General features: G+C 48.2%; 1 protein-coding gene across 4 annotated transcripts in view; it reads right to left on the reverse strand.

Moving 5' to 3' along the window:
* CRHR2 (corticotropin releasing hormone receptor 2) overlaps positions 1-25400 on the reverse strand; it is a 446496-nt gene that overhangs the window by 81070 nt on the left and 340026 nt on the right. For 2 of the 4 annotated variants that reach the window (XM_075587949.1, XM_075587950.1), the window contains one exon: positions 10093-10178. The exons of the other annotated variants lie outside the window; for them this stretch is intronic. In XM_075587949.1, coding sequence (XP_075444064.1) covers positions 10093-10178 — 86 coding nt within the window. The remainder of the gene's footprint in view (positions 1-10092; positions 10179-25400) is intronic. 4 annotated transcript variants of the gene reach the window in all.

Below are 25400 nucleotides of genomic sequence, written 5' to 3' on the forward strand. Positions count from 1 at the left end.
TAAATGAATTTTTGTCCTTTATTTTACATTTACTTTGACTCATTACCCATTGCTAATAATTGAGTTTCGTTTTAGTTAAGTTGGGTTAGTCCAACCATTTCCTCATTTCTTTTACCTATTTGTATACATAAAGTATACATTTTTGGTTTAAATTGTTTATCCAATACCTCCAAAACTATAATAAACTAATATTACACACATGATTTTATTACAGATTTCAAATAATGGATCAATAACCACTACTTTTAATAGGTGTTTAGAGTTTGAGTCGCGCGGCCTGCCTGATGTCACAGTGCACTCACTCCCTCTACCTCACCTTTATTGGATGTCACAAAAAAAAGATGATTGGGGTTTTCGGTTGAAAATGGACCAAACTGATGCTTCAGTAGTTTTTATTGCATTAGCCTCTAAACCTGGCGTCTTGGTTTTGCCTTTAGATATAGGTTGTGATAGCTTTTAGTGGACCAACATTAATTATTCATAGATTAAATTATACAGTACAGAGTTTTTACATTATCACAGCAATTAATCATCTTCCTGCTCCACTTTTTAGAGACGGTGTGATCATAACAACCTGACACCTCCTCACACTCCTGCTATTCATCTTCCTCTGACGCCTGCTGTACTGTAGCATTCAGCACTCGGCTCCTGGTAACAGTTACTGCTCTGCGTGAGATCCCAGGGCCCCATGTTAAAACGGATTTGAGGTCAAAGGTGACATTTTGCGCTCATTTGCATGTCATTTCCTAGAACCTCTAGCTGCGGTGGAAGCACTGTGTACTAAGAGATAGTGGTGAAAAGCAGGGTCGCAGACCTGAGACATGTGAATGTGCTCACGCGTGACATTTTTACTCTACTTGAAGACTCCTTACCGTGTGTATTCCACCTCTTTTCAACCATTTAGAACATACAGTATATGTTTCCTTCTAACTATGCTGCTATAGTATACTTGAAGAAGGAACGTATAGTATGGGGATTCGAAAAAGGTCGGCACATTATAATTTAATCTAGAAATAACTCTAATGTTTGATCGCTAAAAAGTATCACAAACTACATCGAATCTGCATTTCTCCAAAACCACTATGGCTACCCGATCTTTGAACGACTTTTTGCCTTTTAACATTTTTCAGGTTTTGGTTCTGATTTTGCCTAAGGACCGTTTGTCCATTTTTGAATAATAGCAGTAGTGTATGTTTTCAAAGATTTTTTTTTTATATATAAAAAATAAAATACATAGTAAATAAAGAATACAGTGGAAATGTATTTAATTAAAAAAATATAAAGTCTTTGTGATTTTTTTACTTACGCACAAATATATGTATCAAGTGTGTTTATCTCTCTCTCAAGGGGTATATATTGTATGGTATACTGTATATGCATATAACAAAATGACCCTCTTCAAGATATTTCATAACAATTGCAGGAAAAATAAACACATTATCACATTAAAAAAGTGACCACATTTGGTACGTGGTTTTTTGCAAAGAAATAATCATACAATTTGATTTTCATGTCCAGCCTTTCCTCGCGTGTGTGCCACAGTAGACTGTGCAGAGCTGAACATGGCAAGGTCGGCTGCTGCTGTCAGCCAATCACATGACGTTTCCCCCTGAGACTGCACGAATACGAGGCTGGCCTTGTTTTAGCCCCGGGCAGGGGAGGAAGGACCAAGCCGTGGTTTGGGAGGAGTTTGTGGAGGGAGGAAGGGGCTCGGATTTCGCTTCCCCCAAGCTCTAAAGGGGACGGGATAATGGCAGAGACAGCTCTTGACTGACAAACACTACTCCCTTTGGAGACCCAGAAGCAAGGAACATCTGCTTCATTTCTAACAAGAAATCAGAGCAGCCAAGTCTTTGCTTTAATCATGGCCATATTTGTTTAAGGAAGCCAATTACGTAAAAAATATCATTTTTTTATTGGTCAGCTACCAGAAATTGCATCTTTTAATGGGCTCTATATCAGGGGTTTCCAACTCCAAAACTCAAGGGCCCCCAACAGGTCAGGTTTTCAGGATATCCTTGTGTAGCCCTCTTCCCCCCCCCTAAGTGAGATTGGGGTGTGTAGGTGTATCTGACTACTTCTCAGTGTGATGCTATACCTGTTGGCTCACAGGAGGGCTGAGCTTCCGCCATGGGGAACCTGGGGCATTTATACTAGGGGTACTTACTTCCAACGATGCAGCGCCTCCACCTGCGATGGCTCCCACCAGAGGGGGAGTGGTTCCTCGCAGGACAATCACAATAATCGATTCTCACACAGATATATATTAACTAGGGACTTTACTGAACATGCAAGAAAACAGATCACGGCAATATCATCATAACCTGTGTCCCTCTCTAGAGGAGACACTTACTGCGTCGCGCAGGACGCTTTCCAACACCAGGTGATCCCACCCAGTGTCCCGAGAATCCCCACCCAATGTCCCGCACTCTAGTAGAGAACGTGGGTGACTGCGCAGTCACTAATTAATGTGTTAGGCCTGTTGGTGCACATATATATTGAATACCTTCCGAGCACTCCGATGCTCGGGTCCGCAACAATCTTCTCAAAGGGTCAGACGTGCGATGCATCCGTCTGATCCTTTCCAGGTAATATTCTCCAAGGACCCCAACGTGGGTCCAACCGCTTCACGTGAACAGCAACCGAATCACGGGAACAGAAACCGCCGCTATATCCCTATCTCGCTAACGGGCAGTAGCGTGGCAGGAACCCTAGCCTAGGGCCTGTCCCTGATGTACCGCAACCTGAGGTGACTTGGGGGGAAACTCCTAGGGCCTGCGGGGTAATAACCTGCCCCACTCCCCTAACTCGTCCCAGTCCTGACTCTCACGGAACACTAACACTAACACTAGCAGCTACGCACTGCAAACTTCGGAACGCGTACAGCAACTTGCTGCACACTAGCACTATGCCTTCTTGTCAGGCCTCACAGCACTGCCAGCCGTTACCCTGACAAGACAGCACACACACACGCACTAAGGGCAGCGTCCCTGTCTGGGCCGTCCCTCAACACTTACCCACTACCCTGATGGGGAGTTGGGGCCTTACTTGGGATGTGGGGGACCTTACTCGGTGCAGGAGCTGCACATGCTCTCTGCACCCTTCCTTCCCTCACAGCTCCCCAGCTCCAACTGCCATTCTCAGCGCGCGAAATGTATCTTATTGCTCCCTCTGGAAATCCTTGGCCCTTATTGGCCACACGGAGGCACCTGATGTGCTTGCCCCTAAGCCTCATGGGAGTTGTAGTCCCGTGGAGGCTGCAAATACATTGGGGCCACGTGCGCGCCTTTCCTGCGACCTCTCTGGAGCTCTCCTGCCGCCTGACTATCCCTGCGCATGCGCGAGCTGTTGCGCAATGGCGGCGCCCTGTACCCTGAGCCGCCGGGACCTCGGCAACGCGATCGCGGCCCTAACAACGGGCCGCTCGCGTCCCCGGCAACCGGCCGCATCAGGGAACAGCGCGCGATTCCCCGCTCCGGCCCCCACCCTTGGAAGCAGCCGTCGGGCCCGGCGCTGGCTCCGACGGCACCCGCGACCACACTGCTCCAAGGGAGGGGGGTCTCAGGGAGCTGCGGGAGCTCAAGGCTACACTCTCCCCCTGGTGGAAAATACAACGTACCCGCTTGAGGAACGACATCACACGACATAATAGTTATATAATCAAAATGCATTGCACAGAAAATACAACTTATCATTTCGACTTTACACATCTGATTACAATGCACTTCACACCATACTATACCCGGGACTAGCTGAGACCATTTGTGGGGTGCCCCTAACTGATCATGTGGGGGTACCTCACTTTTGCGTCCGTGAGCCTCCGCTAGAAAAATCTCCTGTAGAGCACGCTCTGGGGGGACAGTCACCGGTTCTGTACTACTTCCTCCCCCTGGTGGAAGGAATAGCACAGTGTCTCTGGGCCAGGCCTTTACCCGGCCATCTGCGGCAGGGATGCGGTAGACCCGGAGGCCAGGACCTTTCCCGCGGTCCACTACATGGTGAATGGAGCGCTCCTTGTTGGGCTCAAAGGAGGCATCTTTCCCTGAATCCTTCTCCACACAGTCTTTGTACGCTCCAGCAATCCCTTTAACGGTGACATCTTCTGCGGACAGCATAACCTCTTCGTGCTGGCCCGTGTCTTGAAAAGGCCAAGCTTGGAGATTCCTCGCACAGGAGTAAGTGTCGCTCCGGTCCATTGTACCGGATTCCTTGATGAGGTCGGATTCGTTCCCTGGTCTGCAGAGATCTTCTGGGGGAGACACCTCCACCAGGACGCGATGACGGGGTGAGCCCATCGCCCGGGTGACCCTACCTTTGGAGTCACCAGGCTCCACGATCACCGGGGAGCTCACACCCGACACCCCTGGGGCAGTCAACTTACCCCTGTCGTTGTTGGCAGGTACTGATCCCAAGCCTGGGACCGCTGGTACCTCGGTGGTAGGCCGGACTGGCCGTTGCAGGGCACACGGGCCCATATCATGGTCTGCATCAGCTGAGGTGGTTGGCTCGGTGACCTCACTGAAGTGGTCCGCCGGCAGGCGCATCACCACGAGCGGTTGGCTGCTGGAGTCACCAGACAAAGATGGGGGTATAAACATCTTACCCTGGGCTTCCGGAATCTGTGGTTCTGGTCTCGGTGGTTCCTGCTCGGGAACCGGGTCTGGAACCGACATCTGGGGTTCCGACATCTGGAGCTCCGCCTTCAGCGGCTCCGGCTCAGCGTCTGAAAAGTCCATTTGGGCACACGGCCCCTCCACTACCTCCATCGCTGAAGTGAAAGAATTAGTAGCGGCTTCACTGTATGCTTGAAGATAACAAGTCTTGCTCCCCCTGGTGGAATCTGAAGGAGGGGCACTTTCTACAAGGGAGTGGTGGTGGCTCTGTGCTGAGTCACTCACCATGCAGGGGCGGGGTTCAGGTTTTCGCGCCCAACCCGGACAATACTCTGCAACAATTTCTTGCACAGTCCTGGTACTCTCCCGACTTGGCGGGAGCCGCCATCTTAGGTGTGACTCACTGCTAGAGAGAGACTCCATTTTAATCACAGTCTCTGCAATTACACTAGGGCTCTCTGTATAGATAGGGGGGTAGCCTTCTGGTTTTCCCGCCAATCCCGGACAGTTTTCTTCTACACAATTTAGTGCAGGCTTGCAGCCAGCAGCACGTGCGCTCCCCTGCTCTGGCGGGAGACGCCATTTGGCTGGGTCGGCGTAAACCAGGGGGTACCCCTCAGACGGGCCCCTGGGCATACACAGGGCGGACGGTGCCTCTGCCAGGCATATATCCGCAGTGGGGGTTGCTACAAAAAGTATCGATTTCCATGTGGACGTGGGATCGTGTTCTTCATCTAAGGAACATGCGTGCGGCCACCCAGAAATTTTACGCATATAGTACTGAACCACGACCGCGGGTGTAGTTGCGGGAAGGCCTCCTACCGCCACCACCCGGCCGGGTTCCATATATTGCCTCAAAGCCCAGGCAAGGACCTCGTGTCCGGACTTAACAAACATGGTGGACAAATTTGAAAAAAAAAAAAATGGACAGGGCACCCCAGGTCTGTATCTCAGCAGCGCCTCCAAATGTAGCCCTCTCCCCCCCCCCCTAAGTGAGATTGGGGTGTGTAGGTGTATCTGACTACTTCTCAGTGTGGTGCTATACCTGTTGGCTCACAGGAGGGCTGAGCTTCCGCCATGGGGAACCTGGGGCATTTATACTAGGGGTACTTACTTCCAACGATGCAGCGCCTCCACCTGCGATGGCTCCCACCAGAGGGGGAGTGGTTCCTCGCAGGACAATCACAATAATCGATTCTCACACAGATATATATTAACTAGGGACTTTACTGAACATGCAAGAAAACAGATCACGGCAATATCATCATAACCTGTGTCCCTCTCTAGAGGAGACACTTACTGCGTCGCGCAGGACGCTTCCCAACACCAGGTGATCCCACCCAGTGTCCCGAGAATCCCCACCCAATGTCCCGCACTCTAGTAGAGAACGTGGGTGACTGCGCAGTCACTAATTAATGTGTTAGGCCTGTTGGTGCACATATATATTGAATACCTTCCGAGCACTCCGATGCTCGGGTCCGCAACAATCTTCTCAAAGGGTCAGACGTGCGATGCATCCGTCTGATCCTTTCCAGGTAATATTCTCCAAGGACCCCAACGTGGGTCCAACCGCTTCACGGGAACAGCAACCGAATCACGGGAACAGCAACCGCCGCTATATCCCTATCTCGCTAACGGGCAGTAGCGTGGCAGGAACCCTAGCCTAGGGCCTGTCCCTGATGTACCGCAACCTGAGGTGACTTGGGGGGAAACTCCTAGGGCCTGCGGGGTAATAACCTGCCCCACTCCCCTAACTCGTCCCAGTCCTGACTCTCACGGAACACTAACACTAACACTAGCAGCTACGCACTGCAAACTTCGGAACGCGTACAGCAACTTGCTGCACACTAGCACTATGCCTTCTTGTCAGGCCTCACAGCACTGCCAGCCGTTACCCTGACAAGACAGCACACACACACGCACTAAGGGCAGCGTCCCTGTCTGGGCCGTCCCTCAACACTTACCCACTACCCTGATGGGGAGTTGGGGCCTTACTTGGGATGTGGGGGACCTTACTCGGTGCAGGAGCTGCACATGCTCTCTGCACCCTTCCTTCCCTCACAGCTCCCCAGCTCCAACTGCCGTTCTCAGCGCGCGAAATGTATCTTATTGCTCCCTCTGGAAATCCTTGGCCCTTATTGGCCACACGGAGGCACCTGATGTGCTTGCCCCTAAGCCTCATGGGAGTTGTAGTCCCGTGGAGGCTGCAAATACATTGGGGCCGCGTGCGCGCCTTTCCTGCGCCTGCGCTAACCCCTAATGGCCGCCGCAACCTCTCTAGGCTCTGTCCTGCGCATGCGCGACCTCTCTGGAGCTCTCCTGCCGCCTGACTATCCCTGCGCATGCGCGAGCTGTTGCGCAATGGCGGCACCCTGTACCCTGAGCCGCCGGGACCTCGGCAACGTGATCGCGGCCCTAACAACGGGCCGCTCGCGTCCCCGGCAACCGGCCGCATCAGGGAACAGCGCGCGACTCCCCGCTCCGGCCCCCACCCTTGGAAGTAGCCGTCGGGCCCGGCGCTGGCTCCGACGGCACCCGCGACCGCACTGCTCCAAGGGAGGGGGGTCTCAGGGAGCTGCGGGAGCTCCAGGCTACTCTTGCTTCAGCACAGGTGGTGCAGTCTTCGAATGAGCCACTGACTGCACCACCTGTGCTGAATCAGGGATATCATGAAAACCTGACCTGTTGGTGGCCCTTGAGGACTGGAGTTGGCCACTCCTGCTCTATAAAAAAAAGACAATGATATCACCTAAAACAGCTGATGACACTAAAAGACACAGCACACAACTGTATACAGGCATACCCCGCTTTAAGTACACTCACTTTAACTACACTCGAGAGTAAGGACATATCGCCTAATAGGCAAACGGCAGCTCACGCATGCGCCTGTCAGCACGTCCTGAACAGCAATACCGGCTCTCTACCTGTACCAAAGCTGTGCAGAAGCAGGGAGACTATAGAGCCTGTTACACATGCGTTATTTACATCAGTTATGCACGTATATAACGATTGCAGTACAGTACATGCATCGATAAGTGGGAAAAAGGTAGTGCTTCACTTTAAGTATATTTTCGCTTTACATACATGCTCCGGTCCCATTGCGTACTTTAATGTGGGGTATGCCTGTATAATGTTAAATGATATAGATACTTATATATTGTATATAATATGCAGGGCATACTTGAAAACGAGAGTCAACTCTCAATGTACTGTATTACTTCCGTGTAAAACATTTTTATAAATACATTAATATGCAGTTTTACATACAGATGTTTAATTGTTCTTTATGTTGACAGCACAAATATCCACACTTGAACATTAAACCGAATTCACTCTGGCTCATTCTCTCTCACTGCAAATTCCTTTCTAGTCTGTCTCAATTCTCTTGAAGCTTTAATTAAAGCTGCAGTTCAGTCTTTTTTTTTTTTTTTTTTTTTACATTTATTTTTTTACTTCAATAGTTTTATGTGTGCAATCTCTAATTACCTAAAGAACAGTATAGCTGCAGCTCAATTCGTTTTCCATGTATTGATAGGTCGAAATTTGGTGACATATTAAAAGCTGGCATTTGTTTATAATCTGCTTGACTGGCAGTGGAAGCTCATGAATATTCATGAGCACTGCTGCATTGACAAGTGCTAGAGGGAGGGCAGGGGTGTGCCAGAGCTTGTGACAGGACAAGAAGGGGCAGTGCCTTAGCAAATGGCTGTTAAAATAGAATACAAGAAAATTGGTCTTTCAAAGTTGTTTTTTTAAAAACAGAAAATGCTAAAAGTATTTTTTCTTACTACAGAACTGATTTATTAAAACAAACAAACATGCAGGATATTGACTGAACTGCAGCTTTAATTGGTTCATGTTTAATTAGATGAAAAATTAAGTTATTTGAAAATAAATGTCAGAGGATCAACAGGAAAACTGTTGGATGATAAGACAAATTCAACCACTTAATAACTTAAGATATGATTATTTTTTTTCCCATCTGTCAAACAGTGACTCTAAGGAGTGCTTTTTGATTAAATAGGTGTCATGGCAAATGGTGTATGGGTTTTATAATAATGTCTGGATTAACTTGGAGTGAAATTACATCTGTCACGGAGATGAGTAATTATTGAATCTGTGACCTTGGAAAATACTTCTGATATCTAACCTAACTGACACCTAGTCACAGTGAAAGACTTAAACATTTCTTTGTGTGACATCCTGTAAACCACAGCAACAATATAGGAGTTACAGCGATACAATGCATAGGCCGGTACTCCCATGTAATACAATCACTGTGAATCTTAATTTTTCTTTAACAATATTATTGTTGAGGAATCTACAAACTCCTAATAGAAATCCTATTTAACACCAAATTGTATTCTTATTATCATCATCATCATCTTAATGGATACTGATTGGCATGGCTATGAATAAACCTTATTGATTGTTACTGTGCCCTATTCGTTTGCATGGTTTCCCAGCTGCATGAAACGCAACCATTATGGCCCATATTTAATAAGCGGCGTTCTGCAGTTATGTGCCAATCTGCCCAAAATGCAGTCGTAACATTTTAAGCGTTTTTTTCTTTCCTTTCCAATTTCGGTTCTTTGCAAAATGTTTCAACAAGCGTCAAAAGGCTAATAATGTTTTAAAATTGGTCTTGGATTATGCCATTTATCAAACGTTCAGAGGAACATTGCCGGGACAGAGCGTTGAGTAACTCTAGTGATTTAAGAGAATTTCACAAGAAAAGCTATGCCTCTGAGAGAAATTCACAAATTTGCATATAAAGCCAAGACCAAATGCTCGGCGAATCGCTTGCAAACTCTCTAAAGGTTGCAATTTTTTCCATGGTTGAAGAGGTCACATTTCACCTGGTTCGAAGGCCGTGGGCAGAAGCTCTGCACGTCTCTAGTTTTCTGCCATACGACACACCAGCGCAGGATGGTGGGGCTTTATGGAAGAAGACTGCTTATTAAATACGGCATTATAATCTATTTCAACTAAAAGTATTGTCACAATAAATCCCCTCTTGAGAACAACTTGAACACTGACACAATCAAACACCTTCCTGGCATGAGCGTTAGCAAGAAGGCTTACAGCAAATAAAAATACTACTTGTGAGCAAATTTACATCTCTGACAGGTCTGCCATGCTGCTTTTCCCCATGATCTCTTAGCATACAATGCTTCCACTGCAGCCAGGGATTCTGGGTAATGACATGCAAATGAGCACTCACAGTGTGTAACCTTTTGCTTCTTATCCATTTTAACATGGGCCCCTATAAGCTTATGCCTGCCGCATGTGCACAGCCAGTAACCCTGCTCACCGACAGTTGTTTCGACCGTTTTGGGTCTCATCCGTGTGAGCTCGAGTTACTGTAGCAAGATTTCCAGTAAAAGAGCTTATCGAGGTGAGTGGAATTGCTTCTTTTTCTTCTTCGAAAACTGGCAGAACAGCAAGCGCATGAAAAGCAATGACGTGAGTTACATACCTTGTTATCCAAAATAGGAACACAGTGGGAGTAATTCATCCGGGACGCCCAGGTTCCATTCTCAAGGCATTCTCTATAAACATTTCCTAAAATGATCAAACATATGCAAGGGTTTTACCAATAAGACAGGGGTTAAGGTAATGTTCATGAATAATAAACATCTCCTTTACTTATATTAAAAAAAAAATATTTAAAAATGTGTTATTAAAAAAAAAAATACAACCGCATTGTATTGGCTTCACGCCCCTTGTGAGGTGCACATTGCTACATTCAGTGCCGAGATCAGAGAAGCAGACGGGGGACGTGGTGGAGGGGATAACTGGGTTTTCTGGGTGGGTTTTCTGGGTGCTATCCACATAGCAGTGATAAGTTCTTTTAAGTGAGATACATGCCTTTATAGCTTGATACTGCCTGCTGTGAGATTCACAAGGCAGTGATAACAGTGCAGTATCGTGCTATACAGGCATACCCCGCATTAACGTACGCAATGGGACCGGAGCATGTATGTAAAGTGAAAATGTAGTTAAAGTGAAGCACTGCTTTTTTCCCACTTATTGATGCATGTACTGTTCTGCAATCATCATATACGTGCATAACTGATGTAAATAACGCATTTGTAACAGGCTCTATAGTCTCCCCGCTTGCGCACAGCTTCTGTACAGGTAGGGAGCCTGTATTGCTGTTCAGGACGTGCTGACAGGCGCATGCGTGAGCTGCCATTTGCCTATTGGGCGATATGTCCTTACTCGCGAGTGTACTTAAAGTGAGTGTCCTTAAACCGGGGTATGCCTGTAATGGCTTTTTATGTCACTTCAAAGCACTTATCACTTCTTTGTGAATCTCACAGCAGGCAGTATCACCCTACTGTATAATGGCTTTTTGTCTCCCTTAAAAGCACGTATCACTGCTTTGTGAATCTCACAGCAGGCAGTATCACCCTACTGTATAATGGCTTTTTGTCTCCCTTAAAAGCACTTATCACTGCTTAGTGCATAACCCCCAGGGAAACTATTCCAAAATGTAGCTCACGTGATGGTAATAAAGGTAGCAAAATCAGGTAAGGTGCTGTTACATATATTTGGCGTCTTTCAGCAAGCACAATGCGGTTATATCACAAACATAATAAAAACAGAAAACGTGGAACATATATATGTATTTTTACCTTTGAAATTGATATATTAAACACCTGAATATTGTTTTGATCATTTATGAAACGGCAACGTGTTCAAATGAACTGCAAGATACATTCATACAACTATTTTGTACATCCTTTCCAAAACAAATCACTCGCTAAATAATTCAGATTAAATGTATATAGCAGCATAACCTGCGGTTATAGTAATTGAAGACGTTATCAACATTTTCCTAATCTCCTCGCTATTCTTACTTATTCTGCCTTTACCATAACACCTATCGTCTGATTGCAAGAGGAGAGCTGCGTGCCTTATATTGAACAGATTTTACAGCAAAACTGATAGTTAATCATCATTAAATCCAATTAATTGATGCTCAAATTCTGTTATCACTCTGAGCTCAAGAGTTGGACGGGGGGGGGAGTCTTCTCTTTTAATTAGGGAGATTTGCACCATAAAATTGCCTAGATTGTACAGCAAAGTATCTGTGTTAATGACATTAGGCAACATCACTTTCTAATGTTTCAGCAACAACTGTTATTTGGAGACCAATGTGTCAAAATTCAATCCGCGGTTTATTTACAGAGTTTAAGGCAACACTCAATTTGCAGACGAATATTTGAATTGGAACATTTGCATAAATATATATGTAGCCAGGTCCCCTTGGGCGACTGATTCTCTGGCCCCTCTAGCAGTATACGTCCCAGTAGAGAGAGTGGGCAGTGTTGGGAGCAAACCCTGCAGGGGCTGGTGGTATTGTTATATGTGTGATACCTAGTACAGTTCAGGAGTAGCCTGGTATTACAAGGGGGGCCTATGTCTGATAGGAGGCCGGCTTACAAGCCACTCCCCTGGGAAGGAGGCAGTTTCCCTCTTGAGCAGAGTTGTGCAAAGATTTTCGGGTGCGCCCCCCTGCCTGGGAGCCCCAGCGTTCGCGCAAACCCCTCGCTTAGAACCCGGCGTCAAACGACGTTGCGGATCATGTGACGTCACATGACTCCGCAGCGTCATTTGACGTGCGTTGTCATGGCGAAGCGGCATGTCACATGACCTCATGGCGTCATTTGACCCGGCTGGCAGCACGTAAGGGGCGTTACAGAGGCCTCAAGCCTCCCCCGGCATTTAATTTAAATGCCTTTAAGAAGGGCGCGGGGCCTCTGTAACCGTCGTGCCCCCCCCACCCCCCTGCTGCCCTCCCTGCAATGAGCACACAGGAGTGGGCTGAGGCCTTGCCCTGTTATGGGGTAAGGTGTGCTGAGGAGGGGTGCTCAGGGCCTCAAGACTGGGGTACTGCCTTAAGGGAATGGAACCTGTAATATCTATGATGTACCCAGTTATACCCTCTCCGGTGTGATGTCTGAAGTGTGAATACCAAGAAGAGTTGCCTATGAGGTTCATCCTGCCTGCACCAGGATCCTCCTGGTCTGGAGGTGCTGCGCTGATCGGCGAACCATCCCTGATAGCCTGTCCTGATGTCTCTCTATACCACCGTGGAGATCTCAGGCCTTCTGTTCTACCAAACAGGTATGCACCAGCACCAGAGTACACCGGTAGCTACATGATCTCACTTAGGGTGGGGGAAAAGGTGCATGACATTTGAATCATCCAGAAGTTCCAGAACGTGAAAAAAACCCTGTATATTTAAGTGATCTTTTTATTTGCTATATGCTATACGGTGGAAGTTTTTTGTCACCTTTTACACCCACCATAATTTATATAAAGTATGGTAAACCTACCCAGCCTTGAAAATTGCAGAGCCAGTGCAACCAGCCTCACACTGATGAGACCCAAAAGGACAAAACAGCTGTCTGTGAGTGGGTTCACTGGCTTTGCATCTAATCCCATGCTATGCTTAAAAGCTGCGTGAACAGGAAATCATTAGCTTATAAGGGTTCCATGTAAAAATGGATTTCAGGCAAAAGGTGACACGGTGTGCTCATTTGCATCTGGTGGTCAGCATAGTTGCCCTAGCTTAGCACGCCATTTAGACCAGTCTCGGCATGCACACATCGCAGCGTAGTTAGATAGTTAAGGGACGGGGCACGCGCTGTTCAGTGGGTATCTTCCGCGGCGAGGCGATAAACTTAACGAGGCGTGGTTGGACCGGCAGCTGCGTGCATTGTTTCAAGCAGGCCAGCGCATGGTGGCAGACAAGGCCGTGGTGGCTTCCCCACAGGCTTCCCCACAGGTCACGCGCTGGGCAGGAGTCAGGCGCCAGGGTCGCTCCCCGTGGGAAAGGGGCGTCGCAGCGTAGGGTGCGGCAGCGCAATGCGTAAGGCGGGAGTTAGGAGCCGCGCGCAGGGCGGCAGCCTTTGTCCACAGGCCACAAGGCAGGACGTCACGGTGGGTAGGTCGAGCCCTAGCAGTAAAGGGGAGGACTACTGCCACTGACGCAGGGCGGCAGCCTTCAGCCACGGGCCACTAGGCAGGGCGTCGCTGTGGGTAGGTCGGGCCCTAGCAGTAAAGGGGAGGCTTACGGCCACTGTGACGCAGGTTAAGGACCAGGCTGGAGTCAGGAGCCACGCGCAGGGCGGCAGCCTTCGGCAACGGGCCGCAAGGCAGGGCGTCACGGTGGGTATGTCGGCCCCAGCAGTGATGGGGAGGCTTACGGCCACTGTGATGCAGGACAAGGCAGTTCGGCGCGGTGGTCGGGCCCCAGCGGCGAGGGGGAGGCCTCCGGCCACTGTGATGCAGGACAGGGTGTCACGGCACGCCAACGGCCGCCCGCTGCCGACGCGGGCGGTGTAGCTGGAAGGAGATCGCCTGCAGAATCGGCAGGGTTGAAGACGACCAGGACGGCCACCCAAAACCGCGGGCAGTGCCAATGCTTTACTCGACGGACGTAGCACCAGCTGAAAGCCCCAGATGCCAAGGACTGGTAAGGAACCTGCGGCGGTAAAGAGGGGGCGGTTGCACATCAGGGTGAGCGCGTTTAGGAATTGGGTTGGTGGCATAAATCCCAGATGGCGGGGTAAGGCGGGCAACACCAGGGCCTGCACTGGCTCTATACTAGCGGCGTATGGTGCAGCAGGGAAGGCAATTTTCACAGCAGCATTGATAGGCATGCTGAAAGCTTTGGAGCCTCAGGCGTTAGTCTCCTTCGGCGCAGGGACGATGACAGGAGCATGGGAGGCAGGTGCAGCATTAGTTGCGGCAGCATGTGGGGCATATCGGTGGGGGGGACGGTGGCACCAGATCCCGTTCCGGCAGCCCCCAGCCTGACCCTGGTGTCTCTTAACCACGGCTGGGGTCACTGGCACCGTGGATCCCATCCCAGTACAAATAGCCATCAGCCTGACCCCAGTGTCTTTCAATTCTTCCGCCACGGCCGGGGTCACGGGCACGGTAGCTGACCCACCCGGCAGCATCACGCGCTGCACAGATGGTGGAACAGCCCCTGCGGGCGGTTGATGGGGACACGCCGTGGAAGGTATGGCATATGGCGTATCTGGTAATGGTAAGGAGTCGCGTTTAGGGCGGCATCGAGGACATATGGCAAGGCGTCACGGTTTGCAGGGTTCGACACAGAGCGAGCAAGGGAACAGGCGTGGCCCAGTCCACTGCCAGGGTCGCTTCCCCAGGGGTCGCTGAGGGCGGGTAAGAAGCCTGCAGCAGTAGAAAAGGCCGGCTGTGAGACAGGATAAGCGCGTTTGCAGGTCGGTTAGCAGGGTGAATGGGCAGCTCGCAATGCGCAGCGGGCAAGGATCAAGCAGGGGGAGAAATCCCAGATAGCGCTGGGCAGAGGCGGCCTGCGGCTCCAGAGGCGGTGCAGGTCCGGGACCGGGTGAGGGATAGTGCAGCGGAGAAAGCGATTCTCAGGGCATCTGTGAAAAGCATGGCAAGTTGAGTAACTACTGCTCCAGGCGTGATTGGCATCCCCAGGTGGAATGGTAAGGACAGACCGGGCTGGTAGAGGAGCATGGGTCGCGCTGCTAGGCATGCCAGGCGGGATAGACTTATTTAAGTTTGCGGGAGGGCTTTGAGAGGGTTCTGGTGGGGTTGGCGGTACGGGCCTAGTTTAAGGGGGGTTAAATAGGCCCGTCGGTGGCGGCTCTTGGGGAGTAGGTGCTTGTTCTTGCCAGACTGGGAGCTGGGCCGTTTGAGCCCGGGGGGAGTACGAGTGGGCAAGGTCAGTTATCCATGACCTCGAGAGCCCGCTCGCATAGGGGACACGAGGTCAGCGGTTCGAGGGCCGGCTGACCGTCCCCTCCCCCTCCTGTCAAAGGAGCACTCTGGCAGGGAGTGCATTTACCCCATTAGGTTTTCTGTATAAATAAATAGCCGCGGCCATTTTACCTCCAGTTCCCGTTTCCTGTCTTTATTTGTACGTTACATGTGGGTACAAGGCGGGGGGAGAGGGGAACTGCCTGGAACCTCCCTGGTCATGTTTGTTTCACATATTTTACTATAATTCCCTGTACTGTATTGTCTCTCTTATAAAGCGCCAAGTACAGCTGTGGGCGCTATATAAATATAGATATGCATACATAATTGTACAACAAAAAGTCCCTCAACATAAAGTACAATTTGCAACTGTAGCCAACAGGGATTTGGATATTCATGGTAATTTCTAGAGTTTTAATGGTCAGTAAAGAAAATTAAGTCAATTTTTTTTAATAGACATTTTAAGAATAATAATTTTCTGCTGTGAGATATTATTAGAAAATGTATAGGTATGTTATTGGACTAAATGCTATTAAATGTCCACTGTCAAAATATCACATTTGCACCAGGTTCGTTGTATAGACCAGATAATCTTTTACCAACTTTTTCTACTTGTACAAACAAAGTAAAACAAAACCAAAAAAGTCACACTCGGTTCTAATTAAAAATGCACAATTTAATTTGTTCAACTTAATATTAAAACAAATGAACTGAAAACAGTGATAAATATCACACGTCTACTGTAACTGTAAAGTGCTAAAAAGGAAGGGGTACATGTAACTGTGTTGTGATACAGTATGTGTTTCTGGTGGTTTGGAGTGCTCAGTCAGTAAGGGTGGCCAACGAAACTTTGTTTTACAGATCATTTCTTTAGATCAGTAATACTGTACTACTCCCCCCTGCTTTTATTTTTCTTTTTCTTCTTTTTTTTTTAAATGGAAAGCATGTGACAATGTATAATTCTACATCCTTATTGTTTGGTGCTTCTGTTAGAAATCTGCCAAAATCCTGATTGTGTGACTAGCACAATGTCTGCTTCAGCCAGTGTAACACAGCATGCTACAATGTGTCCATATATTACTAAGGTATAGTAACATTATCTATTGTTACAGTTTGCAGCTCAAACTACTGGGAATATTGGCAACACATTATTACAAACAGGAGAGTGTTGCAAACATCTTGCACTGCTGGGGAGGTAGGCTAAAACCTGCTACAGAAATCAAAGGATGCCTTAAAACTCATTAAAAATGGCATTAAGAATTGATTATTAATAATAATAATAATAATAATAATAACAGTCACTATTATCTAATACTACAAAACCCATACGATTTCATATATTTTGCTGTTTTAAGAAGCTACAACCTAATTAGGTTTGATGAGATATTTCATTTTGTTCCTTGGGTTGCTCCTTGAACAGCAGCATTTATAACACACTAAAGTAACAAGCCTTCTGTTGCGGGCGGGTAAAATTGATAGCTAGAACAATTAACTGACATGTGGTGGTAGTGATATTGCATATCCATGTGTAACCAGTATACCTTATTTCATTTTCATTTGGCCTTTCCCAAATTGTTTTATTTTAGTCATAAAAATACTAACCATCAAACATGAAATGATGGCTTGCTTAGAAAATGAAAGTCCTTCTTACCATACCACACAAGCGCTGCGTCCAAACATTTAGAGAAGAAACATTGATTTATTTCACTTGGTACCACTGCCTGTGTGTTGGATTCTGAGATGTTGCTACCTTCCACCCAGACTGCTATTACTACCAGGTGTTCGGATCAATGTTTGCAGAATGTGCAGTGATGGAAAGGAGAGGATATTATATTGAGCTGAATAACGTTTTTTGATTGCATACCGTGGAGAGTTGCTAATTATCTTCTGTCTCGTTGAAGAGATTCATTTTAGATTCATGACGTATACATTTCACTAGATTAAGAATTACTGTACAAACACAGCCAATAAAAACTGCACCCGAGGCGCATGCGCGAAGCCAGAGCGGATGGAGGCTTAGGTTTCTAGCTCTGCTCGCACCGGCAAATTAATCATTAAAAAGCGGCACTTATAGTGACCCCTCACGAAGCAGTTAAGCAAGATCACATAAGGGAACACCCGGTGATGCCGACACGAGGGAAATCCAAACAAAAGGACCCCTCAGTCACCACGTATTTCAACAAAAAAACCCCAGCAGCGGGAGACGGCCCTGGTCCCCTCACAGCAGGGATGGCGACAGAGGCTGAGGTAGCCGGACCGGCAACAAGAGCGGATGATAATGAACCGGTCACTAGAAAGGACCTCAGGGAGTTCTGCACGGAGATGAAACAGTTCTTCAACAGAGAACTTTGGAATCTGCGGAGAGCCCTAGATGGGCTGGGGGAGAGGACCGGGTCCCTGGAGACCAAGCTGGACGCCAACACGAGGGCCCTCCAGCAGACTAACAAGGCAGTAGCCCAGTTGCAGGATAAGATCGGAGACCTCACAGACAAGCAAGAGAATACCGAAAACCGGGACAGACGAAATAATGTCCGCATACGTGGGGTGCCAGAGACGGTGACCGATCCGGAGGGATTTGTTCAGCAGTGGCTGGAACATATACTGCCAGATAAATCTGCCCAGGACTTACACCTTGATAGGTGCCATAGGGCCCTTCGCTCGAGACCACAGGCAGGAGCCTCCCCACGGGACATAATAGTCCGTTTTCATTTTTACAAAATAAAGGAATCGGTCTGTCGGGTGGCCAGGGAAGCAAGAACCATGGAGTTTGAAGGCGTCAAGCTCCAGATCTTCCAGGATCTATCCCCGGCCACCCTCCTAAGACGACGCAGCCTGGGACCGGTGACTAAAATCCTGCAGGACAAGAGAGTCAAATATAGATGGCTGTTTCCATTTGCCCTCCTTGTCGTGAGCAACGGGGTAGCTAATACACTGAGGAGGATCGAAGACGGAGACAGCTTCCTCAAGAAGCTGGGACTACATCAGAATCCCCCCAGCCCTGGCTCCTCTCAACCCCCTTACCTGGAATCAGAAGCTGATCCGGTCCCGTCAACGTCCTGGAGCAGAGTGGGAGCCGGATCGGAGGAAGCCACGTGAGATCACGCGTCCTCCGCAGCTCAGCCGGATTGACTGGGTGCTTAAAGGGACCCGAGCCTCTTTTTCCCCCTCGTGTTAAAATGGCCGACCATAGATGCTCCTGCTGTGTCCCCCCCTGGTGGTCTTCTTTGTGAACTGCAGCTACGCGATGCCGGACCCCATCTTCTGCGACGTGCAGGGAGGCTGCGAGCGGGAGGGCAGACTAAAGGCGCGAAGGAAAGGAAGGCAGAGCTACAGACCTGCGCACATCTCGACGTCACAGCTGGGACTCCCCGGCGCTCGGGCACTTCCGCCCCCTAGGGGACTTCCGGTCCAGAGGGCACTGGCAGCAGAGCGATCGACAGCCGGAGCCAAGCCGCAGCCTCGGGACTGAGAGAGCGGTGATCGGGACCTTTGGGGGGGGGGGGGGGGGACAGCTGGAGATGTTGCCGATGCGGTGGGGGGTGGCGAGGGCGAGCTAATTTCACTGCCTGCCCTGAGTGGGCTCCAGCTGGGGTGGAGGTTAATTCCGGCGGTCTGGCGGGGGTGGGTCGGTGGAGTGGGGGGTCCCCCTTGGGTGCCCCCCTTCCTCCCCCCCCTCTCCTCCCACCCCTCCCCCCCATGGGATTGGCTGTATAGGGCGCTTCCGCACATTTTCACGCCACCAGCCCCAGCTCAGATAGAGTATATAAATATTTTGGAAAGTCAGAGCCAGTTTACGTCTACAATAAGCAGGGGGAGACGAGCAACATGCCCTGGGCAGGGGGCCGGGCAGTCCACAGGAAGAGAGGAGTTGCATCGTAGGGGTGTGGGTAAAATAACCAGACTGACGCAGAAGGGTCTTGAGGGGGTGATGGGTTTTCGGGGACACCACGGGCTCGTGGGGAACGGGTCCAAGTTGGGGTCATGTTTGACCCACGTTGGTTTGCTCAATCAAAATGAGTGTAGTTAATATAGAAAGTTAATGATGAATGTTTTTTCTTTTCTACTCTAGGGTCACGAAAGGGCTACGGCGTTCGGCTTGCGGCGTGTTGGGGTGCTCAGGGACACCCTCATGGAGGCCCACAACATTGGACCGCTCTTAGACCGTGACATGGGCCCCCACTGCGCATGATAGCCAGAGACGAGGCGAGCGAAGATACGTAAGCCCCCAACGCAGACACTAACAACAGCACTGGCGATGGGAGTGGGGGGACGTCGGTTGGAGGGGGCCCCCAAGCGCCGGGATGCGTCCGTGGAGCCGAAGCTGAATTAAGCTAAGTTTGTAGTTACGAACAGTTTCATTAAGTAGCAATAAAGACTGATATGTTGTGCCGCAACACATTTACAAGGTACATTGCCGGTGAGAGACACCTTTGGTCTTCGCCGGCGCCTCAAGGAGTATCTCATGGAGGTAGTCCATGAGAGCCAATTCACCCTACAGAGGACAGGCCCACAAAGGCTGGAACACCCGGTATGTGGGTGCCAGTTAGCTGTCCGACAAATAGGGCGCGAGAGCCGACTCTGGATCAGCCCAGACAAGGCTCTTCCCGTTTTCTTTTTGTTTACCCTGTTTTGCCCCCTCCCGCCCTTATCCCCCCCTCTTCCTTCCTGGGTGCGGCGGGCCTCTCGTCAGAGTGGGGTTAGTCCAACCCTGATGCACATCTCCACCACAGAACACACACACAATAATAGGTGGCCTAGATTTAGACCACCTCAGAATAACACCAGGCCTAGGCGGTTCCCAGACACCGATCCTACTATATGGCGCTGAATTTTATATCTATTAACGTTAAGGGATTCAATAACCCTACGAAAAGAAAAGTAGCATTCACAGATCTTGAAACAAAACAGGCTGCCATCCTCCTAATACAGGAAACCCATTTTAGCCGTAACAGTGCACCAAAATTCCTAGATTGACAATTCACTCAATTCTATTTGGCGTCCGCTGCAGAAAAAAAAAGAGGGGTCGGCGTTCTCTTCCACAACAGGGTACCATTCACTTTAGAAACAATCAGGAAAGATAGTGAAGGCAGATACTTGATAGTGGTGGGTTCGGTACAAGACCAGGCGCTAACGATAGCCTCGATGTATGCCCCTGGGGAACAAAGCCATGAATTCCTTAGGGACTTCTTTCAAAAACTAAGCAAGCCCAGTTAGTGGATATTTGGAGGGAACTACACCCCACGGAAAAAAACTATACTTTTTACTCCCACCCCCACGACGCTTACAGCAGAATCGACTACTTCTTCATATCTAGTAGACTAGTTCCCCTGGTCGCCCAGGCGACGATCCATGATATTTCATGGTTGGACCACGCGCCTATAGAGCTGAGGTGCAACCAAATTCATCCTGATAGACCCGGTGCAAACTGGAAGCTAAACGAGTCACTCCTTAAGATCCCGGACATATGTGGCTCAGTCGGAAAAGAGATCGATCAATTCTTTGAGACTAATTATTGTTCGGAGAGCTCAGACCTCACCCTCTGGGAGGCCCATAAGGCAACCATAAGGGGCACGTTAATTGGCATGGCAGCCCGTAGAAATAGAGCGCAATAAAATGATAGCAGCCCTCCAAGCCAAATTAAACTCTCTTACATCAAGGCACAAGCTGAAACAAGATCTGAGGGCCCTACTAGAGATTAAGAACACCAAAATTGAGCTAAATTTACTATTGGTCTCCCAGGCTGATAAATCTCTGAGTTGGTCACGGAGGAAATTCTACGAAAAGGCGAACACGCCAGATACCATGCAAGCGCGCAAACTAAACACCAGACAGCCCAATTACAACATACAGGCAGTGCGTCTGAAAGACGGCTCCTCCACATCCAACCCGAAAAGCATAGTTGAGGAATTCAAATCATTTTATGAAAATTTATATAATGGGGAGAAAGTGGCACATAATCCCAAAACGGCAAGGGCCATGGAAGATTTTCTTGCAAGGTCCAACCTAACGGGGCTAAACGCGCAGGACAGGGAGGGGCTGGAGGCTTACTTCACATTGGAAGAACTCACCCAGGATATCACAGACCTCAAACCCTCAAGGGCCCCGGGGCCAGATGGGTTTTCGGGGCAGTATTATAAGGCGTTCACAAAGAACCTAACCCCGTGGCTGCTCCGTATGTATAACGCCGTTTTGGCAGGAGCCCCCTTCCCGAAGCAGATGCTCCAGGCGTCCTTATCAGTAATTTATAAACCAGGGAAAGATCCGCAGGATTGCAAAACTTATAGACCAATCTCCCTAATCAACACGGATGTTAAAATCTACGCCAAACTTCTGGCCAATAGATTAAGTCATATCCTGCCCAGACTCATACATCCAGATCAAGTCGGTTTTATAATGGGAAGACAAGCTGCGGACAACACCCGACGAAACATTGAACTGTTAGAAATAGCCACTAATCAGAAATTAAACGTTATGATGTTGAGTCTGGATGCAGAAGAAGCGTTCGACAGGATTGACTGGCTCTATTTAAAACAGACGCTCGGGGCATTCGGCTTTGGGGAAAGGGTGAGTGGTGCGATAATGTCGCTATACTCGGGCCCCGCTGCCAAGGTAATACATCAGGGCTTCCCCTCTAATCTATTTCAAATTAAAAGTGGCACATGACAGGGGTGCCCATTATCCCCCCTTTTATTCGCCCTATGTATGGAGCCTCTGGCGGCGCAGATCCGTAACAACCCGGATATTTCAGGGATTACAGTACATTCACAATCCCATAAGGTTGCCCTGTATGCAGACGATATACTGATGTTGATCTCAAAGCCTCTAACCTCCCTGCCGAACCTATTTGACCTGTTAGATAAATTTAATAGAATATTAGGATTCAAAATAAATCAAACCAAATCCGAGGCTTTGAATATTAGCCTCCCAAAATAAACTGAAAAACTACTGAGTCTGAACTTTAATTTTAATTGGCAACCGAAACACATTAAATATCTAGGAGTCCACATCACCAAAGATTACAAGAGCATCTATGACGCTAATTATCCCAAGCTAATTAAGACACTGAAAGCAGACTTAAAAAAATGGATGCCCTATAAGATCTCCTGGATAGGTCGGATACATACCGTAAAGATGAATCTCCTCCCCCGTATCCTATACCTGTTTCAGACTCTACCGGTGCCACTTAGACTGAAGGACATACTCTCACTTCAGTCTGATATCTCCGAGTTTATTTGGGGAGGGAAAAAACCGAGAGTAAATAAGACAATTATGAAAAAAACCACACGGACAGGAGGCCTAGCGGTACCTTGCCTGGTCTCTTATTATAAGGCGGCGCAATTGTGTCAACTCACACAATGGCAGACCAACCCTGCACTGAAAAGGTGGATGGATCTGGAAAAGAGGGCTTGTGCCCGATTAGAGATAGATAATTTGTTAAGTGGGCTGAACGGCTGCTCTCTTCGGTGGCCAATTCATTGTCGGTTTGGGAGACCGCAAAACATAAACATGCCTTGACCTCAAGATGCTCCATGATGTCCCCTTTATGGGGCAACCCTGACTTTGCACCGGGCCTAGCAGCAAATGCCGCAGGGCAATGGAAAAAATGCGGATATCTTAGGCTAAGAGATCTGGAGGGTATACCGAACAGGGTTAAATCATTCGAACAAATCCGATCTGAAAAAAATGTCCCACATTCCGAATTCTTCCGTTACCTCCAGGTCAGAGCCTTCTTCGCCAAAAACTCTCCCTTCCCGCCCCTAACCACATTTGAAAAGCTCTGTCTGATGAAAACAGACACACGGGGACTTACATCGCAGATCTATAGAGAAGTGGTCGGTTCTGGGAGCTCACAGTAACGACAAAAACTGGCGTACCAAGTAAGGTGGGAAACGGATTTGGGGGAGGAATTGGAGGAGGACGACTGGACAGCTATCTTAGAGGCTACAGCTAAGAGCTCCATATGCCCTACTTTGAAGGAGAATGCATATAAAGTACTGATGAGGTGGTACCTCACCCCACTAAAATTATCAAGGTTTGTCACAGGATACTACTCCCCGCTGTGCCCCAAACAGTGTGGAGAATCGGCGGACCTGTTGCACATGCTGTGGTCTTGCCCTCGGATCTCACGCCTGTGGGAAGAAATTAGACATTGGATCCAGAGGATTTTTGACCTCACAATCCCCCCTGATCCGTGGCTGTTCCTTTTGAACAGACCATGGAAGGGTCTATCAAAATCAGGCAATAAACTAGTTGCACATTTTGCAACAGCAATGAGGTGCGAGATCGCAGCTATGTGGAAACAACCAGAGATCCCAACTATCCCTAAGATTCGGAATCGATTATGGTACATATGCCAGATGGAAAAGTTGACGAGTCTGGTCAATGACACTGGTAACAAATACCTAAAAGTCTGGACGCCTTGGCTGGACCAGACCGACATCCCGGGGGTCGAGGTAGCCACGATTTGGCAATGATAATCCCAAATGCATTCTCGTTCAAAGAGAACGGACCAGACTACGAGACCTAGACGAGGGAACATTGCGAACATTGTGGGCGGCCCAAGAGGTTTACAAATAAATTGTGCACAGCTAATTAGACAGCCACTTCCAGGAAAAAAGCAGAGTAGAGTGCCCGCACTCCCCCCCCCCCTCCTTCTCCCCCCCTCCCCTCCTCTCCCATCCTCCCCTCCCGAATTTTAATTTATTTTTGTCCCCCCAGGTTTAAACTGCCTAAAAATCCCGGCTGGTATCAGGGACATTATGGTTATATGTGAGCACTAGATGCACCAGTGGGAAAGTCTAACAGCATCGTTAAAGACTGTAATACTGTGAATGTTCATGTTATATGTATTGCGATGCTACTTATACTGAAAACTTCCAATAAACTTGAAGTTATAAAAAAAAAAAAAAAAACTGCACCCATGCACAAAAAAATAGTTTTCAATTGTACATGACACAGAATGTAAAATAAATATCTATATCTATAGAAATAGAGCAAATGTAAATATTACTGTGTGTTCATTTGCATGTCTTAGACAGGTCTGCAACCCTGCCTTTCACCATTATTACCCAGCACACAGTGTGTGTGTATGTATATATATATATATATAGAGAGAGAAGAACAGAGAGCGCACGTCCCATAGTGTAAAACAGTACATTTAATCAATAAAAAAGAGGACAAGGGGATTAAGAACACTCACAAAAGTACAAGATAAAAAGGCAATTTGTGATATATAATCACCACCAACAAGGCCACACCGTCCTGGAACACATCAGATGGTAGATAGTCCGTCCGGTTCACCTCCAGCAGTTGTCGGGTGGTTGGGAACAATGTCTCTCGGCGTCAGTGCAATTTAGAGATTCTTTCAGCCTCAGATCAGCTCCATGCGCTCTCCGGCCGTAAAGCGCACACTGCGTGATGACGTAGTGTCGTGGTAGCGTGCCCTGGCGCGTTTCGTCACGACAGTGACTTTCTCAAAGGGAAAACGTGACGAAACGCGTCAGGGCACAATACCACGACACTACGTCATCACGCAGCAGACTATCTACCATCTGATGTGTTCCAGGACGGTGTGGCCACGTCCTATGGGACGTGCGCTCTCTGTTCTTCTCTTTCTATAGTCTTCCTGTTGGAATTGGTTATTCCTTCTGAGAGCAGCCGTGGATCCCTGAGCAGCATTTCCAATCACCATTGAATTTCTACTGGACTTGCACTAAGGGTTGGACTTTCTTCCATTTTTTGTCCCTTTTCTTCCCTGTTTGATATTTGTTATCAATATATATCTGCACGTGTTTTTTATATTTTTTACATATTTTTAACACTTTTTCACATTTATTGTTTTTTGTATTGTTAGATTGATATTTTATTTTATTTTGACTAATATTATACACAGTATTTGCACGGTCTAATCCACTTCATTTTACCTTGTTTCACGAGTGGCGCTACTGAATTTTTTCTCATACAAATAAACAAATGAAAAAATACAGATAATACCAACTCATAAGAGTATAT

The sequence above is a fragment of the Ascaphus truei genome, chromosome 2 (genome assembly GCF_040206685.1).
Source record: "Ascaphus truei isolate aAscTru1 chromosome 2, aAscTru1.hap1, whole genome shotgun sequence".
In the NCBI taxonomy this organism is placed as follows: Eukaryota; Metazoa; Chordata; class Amphibia; order Anura; family Ascaphidae; genus Ascaphus; species Ascaphus truei.